General features: G+C 56.8%; 1 protein-coding gene across 1 annotated transcript; it reads left to right on the top strand.

Moving 5' to 3' along the window:
* Positions 1–5,302: 5,302 nt before the first annotated feature.
* NOP2 (NOP2 nucleolar protein) lies at positions 5,303–12,126 on the top strand (the record flags this gene model as incomplete). The annotated part of the gene is given in 3 exon segments (XM_077467126.1): positions 5,303–5,441; positions 11,825–11,967; positions 12,088–12,126. Coding segments are annotated over 2 exon segments (145 nt in total), but the record flags the coding sequence as incomplete, so codon positions are not given.
* Between the last annotated feature and the right edge of the window lie 17 nt (positions 12,127–12,143).

The raw sequence follows: 12,143 nt of genomic DNA, 5'->3' as shown, positions 1-12,143 counted from the left end.
GAGACACGATCGAGGTGTGAACCCCCTCCCCCAGAGAGACGATCGAGGTGTGAACCCCCTCCCCCAGAGAGACGACCGAGGTGTGAACCCCCTCCCCGAGAGACACGATAGAGGTGTGAACCCCCTCCCCCCGAGAGACACGATCGAGGTGTGAACCCCCTCCCCCCGAGAGACACGATCGAGGTATGAACCCCCTCCCCCGAGAGACACGATCGAGGTATGAACCCCCTCCCCCGAGAGACACGATCGAAGTATGAACCCCCTCCCCCGAGAGACACGATTGAGGTGTGAACCCCCTCCCCCAGAGAGACACGATCGAGGTGTGAACCCCCTCCCCCAGAGAGACACGATCGAGGTGTGAACCCCCTCCCCCGAGAGACGATCGAGGTGTGAACCCCCTCCCCCGAGACACGATCGAGGTGTGAACCCCCTCCCCCGAGACACGATCGAGGTGTGAACCCCCTCCCCCGAGAGACGATCGAGGTGTGAACCCCCTCCCCCAGAGAGACGATCGAGGTGTGAACCCCCTCCCCCCGAGAGACACGATCAAGGTGTGAACCCCCTCCCCAGAGACACGATCGAGGTGTGAACCCCCTCCCCCAGAGAGACGATCGAGGTGTGAACCCCCTCCCCCAGAGAGACGATCGAGGTGTGAACCCCCTCCCCCAGAGAGACGATCGAGGTGTGAACCCCCTCCCCCAGAGAGACGATCGAGGTGTGAACCCCCTCCCCCAGAGAGACGATCGAGGTGTGAACCCCCTCCCCCAGAGAGACGATCGAGGTGTGAACCCCCTCCCCCAGAGAGACACGATCGAGGTGTGAACCCCCTCCCCCCGAGAGACACGATCGAGGTGTGAACCCCCTCCCCCGAGACACGATCGAGGTGTGAACCCCCTCCCCCAGAGAGAGATGATTGAGGTGTGAACCCCCTCCCCCGAGAGACACGATCGAGGTGTGAACCCCCTCCCCCGAGACACGATCGAGGTGTGAACCCCCTCCCCAGAGAGAGATGATTGAGGTGTGAACCCCCTCCCCCGAGAGACACGATCGAGGTGTGAACCCCCAGAGAGAGACGATCGAGGTGTGAACCCCCTCCCCCGAGACGATCGAGGTGTGAACCCCCTCCCCCAGAGAGACGATCGAGGTGTGAACCCCCTCCCCCAGAGAGACACGATCGAGGTGTGAACCCCCTCCCCCCGAGAGACACGATCGAGGTGTGAACCCCCTCCCCCGAGACACGATCGAGGTGTGAACCCCCTCCCCCAGAGAGAGATGATTGAGGTGTGAACCCCCTCCCCCGAGAGACACGATCGAGGTGTGAACCCCCTCCCCCGAGACACGATCGAGGTGTGAACCCCCTCCCCAGAGAGAGATGATTGAGGTGTGAACCCCCTCCCCCGAGAGACACGATCGAGGTGTGAACCCCCAGAGAGAGACGATCGAGGTGTGAACCCCCTCCCCCGAGACGATCGAGGTGTGAACCCCCTCCCCCAAGAGACGATCGAGGTGTGAACCCCCTCCCCAGAGAGACACGATCGAGGTGTGAACCCCCTCCCCAGAGAGACACGATCGAGGTGTGAACGCCCTCCCCCGAGAGACACGATCGAAGTGTGAACCCCCTCCCCCAGAGAGATGATCGAGGTGTGAACCCCCTCCCCCAAGAGACGATCGAGGTGTGAACCCCCTCCCCAGAGAGACACGATCGAGGTGTGAACCCCCTCCCCAGAGAGACGATCGAGGTGTGAACCCCCTCCCCCAGAGAGAGATGATTGAGGTGTGAACCCCCTCCCCCAGAGAGACACGATCGAGGTGTGAACCCCCTCCCCCCGAGAGACACGATCGAGGTGTGAACCCCCTCCCCCAGAGAGAGACGATCGAGGTGTGAACCCCCTCCCCCCAGAGAGATGATCGAGGTGTGAACCCCCTCCCCCAAGAGACGATCGAGATGTGAACCCCCTCCCCAGAGAGACACGATCGAGGTGTGAACCCCCTCCCCGAGAGACACGATTGAGGTGTGAACCCCCTCCCTCAGAAAGAGACGATCGAGGTGTGAACCCCCTCCCCCAAGAGACGATCGAGATGTGAACCCCCTCCCCAGAGAGACACGATCGAGGTGTGAACCCCCTCCCCGAGAGACACGATCGAGGTGTGAACCCCCTCCCCCAGAGAGAGACGATCGAGGTGTGAACCCCCTCCCCCAGAGAGATGATCGAGGTGTGAACCCCCTCCCCCAAGAGACGATCGAGATGTGAACCCCCTCCCCAGAGAGACACGATCGAGGTGTGAACCCCCTCCCCGAGAGACGATCGAGGTGGGAACCCCCTCCCCAAGAGACGATCGAGGTGTGAACCCCCTCCCCCAGAGAGATGATCGAGGTGTGAACCCCCTCCCCCAAGAGACGATCGAGGTGTGAACCCCCTCCCCAGAGAGACACGATCGAGGTGTGAACCCCCTCCCCCGAGAGACACGATCGAGGTGTGAACCCCCTCCCCAGAGAGACACGATCGAGGTGCGAACCCCCTCCCCCGAGAGACACGATCGAGGTGTGAACCCCCTCCCCCAGAGAGAGATGATTGAGGTGTGAACCCCCTCCCCCGAGAGACACGATCGAGGTGTGAACCCCCTCCCCCAGAGAGAGACGATCGAGGTGTGAACCCCCTCCCCCGAGACGATCGAGGTGTGAACCCCCTCCCCCAGAGAGATGATCGAGGTGTGAACCCCCTCCCCCAAGAGACGATCGAGGTGTGAACCCCCTCCCCAGAGAGACACGATCGAGGTATGAACCCCCTCCCCCGAGAGACACGATCGAGGTGTGAACCCCCTCCCCCGAGAGACACGATCGAGGTGTGAACCCCCTCCCCCCGAGAGAGAGGACCGAGGTGTGAACCCCCTCCCCAGAGAGACGATCGAGGTGTGAACCCCCTCCCCCAGAGAGAGATGATTGAGGTGTGAACCCCCTCCCCCAGAGAGACACGATCGAGGTGTGAACCCCCTCCCCCCGAGAGACACGATCGAGGTGTGAACCCCCTCCCCCAGAGAGATGATCGAGGTGTGAACCCCCTCCCCCAGAGAGAGACGATCGAGGTGTGAACCCCCTCCCTCAGAGAGACACGATCGAGGTGTGAACCCCCTCCCCCAGAGAGAGACGGTCGAGGTGTGAACCCCCTCCCCCGAGACGATCGAGGTGTGAACCCCCTCCCCCGAGAGACACGATCGAGGTGTGAACCCCCTCCCCCAGAGAGAGACGATCGAGGTGTGAACCCCCTCCCTCAGAGAGACACGATCGAGGTGTGAACCCCCTCCCCCAGAGAGAGACGATCGAGGTGTGAACCCCCTCCCCCGAGACGATCGAGGTGTGAACCCCCTCCCCCAGAGAGATGATCGAGGTGTGAACCCCCTCCCCCAAGAGACGATCGAGGTGTGAACCCCCTCCCCAGAGAGACACGATCGAGGTGTGAACCCCCTCCCCGAGAGACGATCGAGGTGTGAACCCCCTCCCCGAGAGACGATCGAGGTGTGAACCCCCTCCCCCAGAGAGATGATCGAGGTGTGAACCCCCTCCCCCAAGAGACGATCGAGGTGTGAACCCCCTCCCCAGAGAGACACGATCGAGGTGTGAACCCCCTCCCCCGAGAGACACGATCGAGGTGTGAACCCCCTCCCCCGAGAGACACGATCGAGGTGTGAACGCCCTCCCCCGAGAGACACGATCGAAGTGTGAACCCCCTCCCCCCGAGAGAGAGGACCGAGGTGTGAACCCCCCTCCCCAGAGAGACGATCGAGGTGTGAACCCCCTCCCCCAGAGAGAGATGATTGAGGTGTGAACCCCCTCCCCCAAGAGACGATCGAGGTGTGAACCCCCTCCCCAGAGAGACACGATCGAGGTGTGAACCCCCTCCCCCGAGAGACACGATCGAGGTGTGAACGCCCTCCCCCGAGAGACACGATCGAGGTGTGAACCCCCTCCCCCGAGAGACACGATCGAGGTGTGAACGCCCTCCCCCGAGAGACACGATCGAGGTGTGAACGCCCTCCCCCGAGAGACACGATCGAAGTGTGAACCCCCCCCCCGAGAGAGAGGACCGAGGTGTGAACCCCCTCCCCAGAGAGACGATCGAGGTGTGAACCCCCTCCCCCAGAGAGACACGATCGAGGTGTGAACCCCCTCCCCCAGAGAGACACGATCGAGGTGTGAACCCCCCCTCCCCCAGAGAGACACGATCGAGGTGTGAACCCCCTCCCCCGAGAGACGACCTAGGTGTGAACCCCCTCCCCCAGAGAGACGATCGAGGTGTGAACCCCCTCACCCAGAGAGACGATCGAGGTGTGAACCCCCCTCCCCCAGAGAGACGATCGAGGTGTGAACCCCCTCCCCCGAGAAACACGATCGAGGTGTGAACCCCCTCCCCCGAGAGACACGATCGAGGTGTGAACCCCCTCCCCCAGAGAGACACGATCGAGGTGTGAACCCCCCTCCCCCAGAGAGACGATCGAGGTGTGAACCCCCTCCCCCCGAGAGACACGATCGAGGTGTAAACCCCCTCCCCCGAGAGACACGATCGAGGTGTGAACCCCCTCCCCCCGAGAGACACGATCGAGGTGTGAACCCCCTCCCCCGAGAGACGACCTAGGTGTGAACCCCCTCCCCCAGAGAGACGATCGAGGTGTGAACCCCCTCCCCCAGAGAGACGATCGAGGTGTGAACCCCCCTCCCCCAGAGAGACGATCGAGGTGTGAACCCCCTCCCCCGAGAAACACGATCGAGGTGTGAACCCCCTCCCCCGAGAGACACGATCGAGGTGTGAACCCCCTCCCCCAGAGAGACACGATCGAGGTGTGAACCCCCCTCCCCCAGAGAGACGATCGAGGTGTGAACCCCCTCCCCCGAGAGACACGATCGAGGTGTAAACCCCCTCCCCGAGAGACACGATCGAGGTGTGAACCCCCTCCCCCCGAGAGACACGATCGAGGTGTGAACCCCCTCCCCCGAGAGACGACCTAGGTGTGAACCCCCTCCCCCAGAGACGATCGAGGTGTGAACCCCCTCCCCCAGAGAGACGATCGAGGTGTGAACCCCCCTCCCCCAGAGAGAGAGACGAGCGAGGTGTGAACCCCCTCCCCCAGAGAGACGATCGAGGTGAGACGGGGGGGGGGGGGTGATTTGCCTCCTCCCCTCGCTTTATACCCCGGTGGGTCGCCGGCAATGAAGGGGTAAATGATGACGCGTCCCCCCTGTCTGCAGAGACTTCCATTGGCCGCCATTTTGTCGGAGACCAGAACACGTTCAGTAGTATTGGGGGAGGAGGTGCGGGGTTGGGGACGTCTATCGCTCACCGGAAGTTCCAACAAGCGATTGGAAGGAGGTTTCCTGACGTCATCGGCCGGCGCCTCGTGTGATACACGTGAGAGAGAAGGAGGTGCGGAGCGGGTCCGGGGATCAGGTAATGGGGGGAATCACCACCGGGGGGCTCCGAGACCTCCACAATCACACGGCGGAGGGGTGCGGGGAATGGACCCGTGTGACAGGGATGGGGGGGGGCTCACATTTATTATCCCCCCCCCCCATATCACTTTGGGGTAAAGTTCCCACCTCATCCCCTCTCATACAGAACACATAATAATGACTCGGGGTTTGGGGCTGATTTGCTGCAGATGAAGCACCAATGAGTGTAATTACCACCTTCTCAGCCCCACAACCCGAGTAATTAACCACTGGCGGGCGGCGCGGCTCTCGTTCTGGGTGGACGTCACGTGACGGCGTCCTATCCTATGCCACCCGTCATATTTCCACCTGTCCGGCATGCACCCGAACAGTCCGGGTCTTGAATCAGGTGTCCGGGTTTCAGGAGGACTGAAACCTGGACACGTTATTCAGACCGGGTTGTGGCTCCCCAAGTAACCAAAAAAGTCACGCGCCAATTTATTGCCATCCGGGAGCTGTAGGCGGCTGTCTGGGGCAGGTTCTGCGTCACGGGGGGCGCGCGATGACGTCGGCAAGAGCAATTTGGACACACCCACTGTCCTCTTTGTGCACCGCATTACTTCTCTCCTTGGGGGCACCAAAGTGTTCGGGTTTGGCATGAGAAAAAGGTGGCGCGCAGTGCGGCGATCGCGCCATGTTACGAGGACACGCCGCCGATCTGTGTCCATGGCTCTTCAACCATGTGATCGGCTGTGTACAATCGCATGTAAACATGGAGATGCCGGTAATCGGCGCTCCTCGCCTCACACTGACCGAGGAGAAGAGAGGAGAGCCGATCAGTGGCATCTCCTCACGGGACAGCTAGGGAAGTGATCAGTGCCCTGATTACAATTAAGTGCCCACAAGTGCCAGAAATCAGTGGCCATTAGTGATGCCAGTCAGTTCTGCCCATCAATGAACAGCAGTGCCACCTTTCAGTGCCCATAAATGTTCATGCATCCTCATCAGTGCCCACATGTAAAGGAGAAAAACTACTTATTTACAAAATTTACTGACAGAAACTAAGAAAACTTATTTTTTTTATTTTGGTCTCTATTTTTTCTTAACAAAAAACAAAACATAAAATAGCATGACCGCGCAATTGTCATTCAAAGTGTAACCGCGCTGAAAAATGGCCTGGGCAGGAGGGGGGGGGGGGTAAGTGATCTGTGTTGAGGTGGTTAATATGTGTCCTGGGTTAAAGGGATGATGTGACGACCTTACTCTGGGGGAGGGGGCTCAGTGATGATCTGGGGATACCCCTTGGAGGGATTTCATCCACACTGACATCCGCTTTACAGCACTTCCTAACCGAAAACAGGAAGTGAGGAAATCCCCTGCAAAGTGAGAGAAACTCAGAAGTTGTGTCTCCATTGGAAGATTTCCCCTCTATTCCTGTTCTGGTGACAACTCAAGATTTGGGAATTCCCCCTCACTTTCATTGCTGGGGAGGGGGGGGGGGGGTCAGGATAGGTAGAGAGGGTGAATTCCTCTAATGGGGAAACTGACTGCAATAAAGACCTGACAATGCACAGCCAGCAATGCACATAGTGAAGGGGGTCTCTCTCTCTCTCTCTCCCCCCTGATCGTCTCCCTTGCAGATGGTGTAAGTTTTACTCACTTACATAGAAATGAAGGGTCTATAATTATCAGAGGTGTCTTTTATATGATAGAGACAGAAGATCAACCAAAAATCCAGAAGAAAAATCACATGATATAAATGGAGTTCAGTGAGTAAAATAAGTATTTGATCCCCTTAGTAGTTGGTGGAGAAACCCTTGTTGGTGATCACAGAGGTCAGACGTTTCTTGTAGGTGGTGATGAGGTTTCCACATCTCAGGAGGGATTTTCTCCTCTCATCTCTACAGATCTTCTCTAAATCCTGAAGGTTTCTTGGCAACTCGAAGTTTCAGCTAGTCCATACATTTTCTATTGGATTAAGGTCTGGAGACTGGCTGGGCCACTCCATGGCCTTCATGTGCTTCTTCTTGAGCCACTCCTTTGCTTTGGCAGTAGGTTTTGGGTCATTGTCATGCTGGAAGACCCGTCCATGACCCATCTTCAGTGATCTGGATGAGGGAAGGAGGTTCTCATCCAAGATTTTACAATACATGGCCCCTCAGTGCGGCAAAGTCCGCCTGGACCTTTATCAGAGAAACGGCCCCAAAATTTCATGTTTCCCCCTCTGTGTGTGACTGTAGGGATGGTGTTCATGTTCCCCCCCTCCATGTGTGACTGTAGGGATGGTGTTCATGTTCCCACCTCCGTGTGTGACTGTAGGGATGGTGTTCATGTTCCCACCTCCGTGTGTGACTGTAGGGATGGTGTTCATGTTCCCCCCCTCCATGTGTGACTGTAGGGATGGTGTTCATGTTCCCACCTCCGTGTGTGACTGTAGGGATGGTGTTCATGTTCCCACCTCCGTGTGTGACTGTAGGGATGGTGTTCATGTTCCCACCTCCGTGTGTGACTGTAGGGATGGTGTTCTTAGGGTCATAGTCAGCATTTTCCTTCCTCCAAACATAACCAGTCCCCCTCCTCAGGAAGACACATGTACAGGTCCCCCTCCTCAGGAAGACACATGTACAGGTCCCCCTCCTCAGGAAGACACATGTACAGGTCCCCCTCCTCAGGAAGACACATGTACAGGTCCCCCTCCTCAGGAAGACACATGTACAGGTCCCCCTCCTCAGGAAGACACATGTACAGGTCCCCCTCCTCAGGAAGACACATGTACAGGTCCCCCTCCTCGGGAAGACATATAGACAGGTCCCCCTCCTCGGGAAGACACATGTACAGGTCCCCCTCCTCAGGAAGACACATGGACAGGTCCCCCTCCTCAGGAAGGCACATGGACAGGTCCCCCTCCTCAGGAAGACACATGTACAGGTCCCCCTCCTCAGGAAGACACATGTACAGGTCCCCCTCCTCGGGAAGACACATGGACAGGTCCCCCTCCTCGGGAAGACACATGTACAGGTCCCCCTCCTCAGGAAGACACATGGACAGGTCCCCTCCTCAGGAAGACACATGGACAGGTCCCCCTCCTCAGGAAGGCACATGTACAGGTCCCCCTCCTCAGGAAGACACATGTACAGGTCCCCCTCCTCAGGAAGACACATGTACAGGTCCCCCTCCTCAGGAAGACACATGTACAGGTCCCCCTCCTCAGGAAGGCACATGTACAGGTCCCCCCTCCTCAGGAAGACACATGGACAGGTCCTCCTCCTCGGGAAGACACATGGACAGGTCCCCCTCCTCGGGAAGGCACATGGACAGGTCCCCCTCCTCGGGAAGACACGTGTACAGGTCCCCCTCTTCGGGAAGACACGTGTACAGGTCCCCCTCCTCGGGAAGACACGTGGACAGGTCCCCCTCCTCGGGAAGGCACGTGGACAGGTCCCCCTCTTCGGGAAGACACATGGACAGGTCCCCCTCCTCAGGAAGAAACGTGGACAGGTCCCCCTCCTCAGGAAGACACATGTACAGGTCCCCCTCCTCAGGAAGACACATGTACAGGTCCCCCTCCTCAGGAAGACACATGTACAGGTTCCCCTCCTCAGGAAGGCACATGTACAGGTTCCCCTCCTCAGGAAGGCACATGGACAGGTCCCCCTCCTCGGGAAGACACGTGGACAGGTCCCCCTCCTCGGGAAGACACGTGGACAGGTCCCCCTCCTCAGGAAGACACATGTACAGGTCCCCCTCCTCAGGAAGACACATGTACAGGTCCCCCTCCTCAGGAAGGCACATGTACAGGTTCCCCTCCTCAGGAAGGCACATGTACAGGTTCCCCTCCTCAGGAAGGCACATGGACAGGTCCCCTCCTCGGGAAGGCACATGTACAGGTCCCCCTCCTCAGGAAGGCACATGTACAGGTTCCCCTCCTCAGGAAGGCACATGTACAGGTTCCCCTCCTCAGGAAGGCACATGGACAGGTCCCCCTCCTCGGGGAAGGCACATGTACAGGTCCCCCTCCTCAGGAAGGCACATGTACAGGTTCCCCTCCTCAGGAAGGCACATGTACAGGTTCCCCTCCTCAGGAAGGCACATGGACAGGTCCCCCTCCTCGGGAAGGCACATGTACAGGTCCCCCTCCTCGGGAAGACACATGTACAGGTCCCCTCCTCGGGAAGACACATGTACAGGTTCCCCTCCTCAGGAAGGCACATGGACAGGTCCCCCTCCTCGGGAAGGCACGTGGACAGGTCCCCCTCTTCGGGAAGACACGTGGACAGGTCCCCCTCCTCGGGAAGGCACGTGGACAGGTCCCCCTCCTCGGGAAGGCACGTGGACAGGTCCCCCTCCTCGGGAAGACACATGTACAGGTTCCCCTCCTCAGGAAGGCACATGGACAGGTCCCCCTCCTCGGGAAGGCACATGTACAGGTCCCCCTCCTCGGGAAGACACATGTACAGGTTCCCCTCCTCAGGAAGGCACATGGACAGGTCCCCCTCCTCGGGAAGGCACGTGGACAGGTCCCCCTCTTCGGGAAGACACGTGGACAGGTCCCCCTCCTCGGGAAGGCACGTGGACAGGTCCCCCTCCTCGGGAAGGCACGTGGACAGGTCCCCCTCCTCGGGAAGACACGTGGACAGGTCCCCCTCCTCGCCGTGTTTGGAGGAAGAAAAATGCTGACCATGACCCTAAGAACACCATCTCTACAGTCACACACGGAGGTGGGCACATGATGCTTTGGGGCTGTTTGTCTGCTAAAGGTACAGGCTGACATTGTCGCCCTGAGGGGCCAATGGACGGGGTCATGTATTGTAAGATCTTGGAGGAGAACCTTCTTCCCTCACCCAGAACACTGAAGACGGGTCATGGACGGGTCTTCCAGCATGAAAACGACCCAAAACATACCACCAAGGCAACAAAGAAGGGGCTTAATAAATAGCACATGAAGGTCATGGAGTGGCAGAAAAAAACATGCAGTTTGGCCGCCAGCTGCTCTCCAGCTTAACCACTTCAGCCCTGGAAGGATTTACCCCCCCCCCCCTTCCTGACCAGGCCATTTTTTTGCGATTCAGCACTGCGTTATTTTAACTGACAATTGCGACGTTGTACCCAAATAAAATTGACGTCTTTTTTTTTTTTTTCCCCACAAATACAGATTTCTTTTGGTGGTATTTGATCACCTCTGCAGTTTTTATTTTTTGCACTATAAACAAAAGAGCGACAATTTTTTAATTTTTTTATTACTTTTTGCTATAATACATCCAAAAAAAGATATATTAAAAAAAAACTAATTTCTCCCTCAGTTTAAAGTGGTGTTGCCACCAAAAAATTAAAAGCTGTTTAAAATTCGTAAAAAAAAAAAAAAAAAATAATTGGCAAAAAAAAATTTTTTACTCACCTCTAAATACCGGTTGCTAGGGGGTCCCTCGTAATCTGCCTTCTTCATTGCCCGGGCTGGTGACATCACTTCCCCTCGCGCCGCACATTAAGCTGGGACCTGTCATGTGTCCCAGGTAACTGTACGGCGTATCACGGCGCCCTGCGCCGCTCGCGCATGCGCAGTGAGTGCCCGGCTGTGAAGCCACAGCCGGGTGCCCACAGTTTGCATGACAGCGGAGCGGCGAGCGAGGGGGGGGCTTCGTTCCCCCGCATCGCTGGACCCTGGGGCAGGTAAGTGTCCGATTATTAAAAGCCAGCAGCTGCAGTATTTGTAGCTGCTGACTTTTAATTTTTTTTTTTTTAGGGGGTACCCCACTTTAAACCAATATCTATTCTTCTACATAATTTTGATTTTTTTTTTTTTTTTTAAATCGCAATAGGCAACAATTTTTTTTTTACTTTCTGCTATAATATTGATGCGATTTAAAATTTTTAAAAAAAAAATTTTTTTCTTCAGTTTGGGCCGATATGTATTCTTCTTCTACATATTTTTCTTAAAAGAAATCACAGTAATTGTATATTGATTAGTTTGCGCAAAAGTTATCACGTCTACAAAATAAAGGATATATTTAGGGACTTTTTTTTTTTTGTTTTTACCAGTAATGGCGGCGATCAGCGATTTTGTTTTTTTGCATGACTGCAACATTTCAGCTGACAAATCTGACCCCAAATTACACTTTTTTTTTTTTTGGTGACCGGTGAGATTTATACAGCGATCAGAGCTATAAAAATGCACTGATTACTGTATAAATTTCACTGGCAGGGAAGGGGTTGACACTAGGGGGGGGCGCTCAGAGGGTTAAGTGTGTCCTAGGGAGTGATTCTGTCTGGAAGGGGGCCTAAAGTGACGCAGACAAGAAATTTGCAGCGCCCGCGTCTCCTGCTGCTAAGTGGAGCTTTCCGGGGGGGGGGGGGGGGGGGGGGGAGGTGAGGCGCTAACACAATCCTCCTTCTGTATCCTCACAGCTGATCAGAGTCGTCACAAAATCGCTGCAGCGGCATCATGGGTAGGAAATTGGACCCCCTGAGGAAGGTTCCCCGCGGACCGGGCCGAAAATCCCGAAAGCAGCCCGGAGCGGAGAATGAGCTGAGCAAAATCCTGAGTGACGGTGAGTGGTGAGCGGATCCGAGCGCGTGCCGTACAACCCGCGACCTTCACTCTCCACATGCTTGTTTCATTGTCGCTCTTCTGTAGAGAATCATTCCATTTTTTTTTTTTTTTTTTGTAGAATCTGAGCAGAAACGTATGTCAAGTCGCGGCCGGCAAAAGGTGAACCTGAAATTT

The sequence above is a fragment of the Lithobates pipiens genome, unplaced genomic scaffold (genome assembly GCF_037356315.1).
Source record: "Lithobates pipiens isolate NorthernLeopardFrog02 unplaced genomic scaffold, aLitPip1_a1.2 Scaffold_47, whole genome shotgun sequence".
NCBI lineage: Eukaryota > Metazoa > Chordata > Amphibia > Anura > Ranidae > Lithobates > Lithobates pipiens.
Note: the sequence above shows the minus strand (reverse complement) of the source record. Positions and strands in the feature narration are given on the sequence as shown.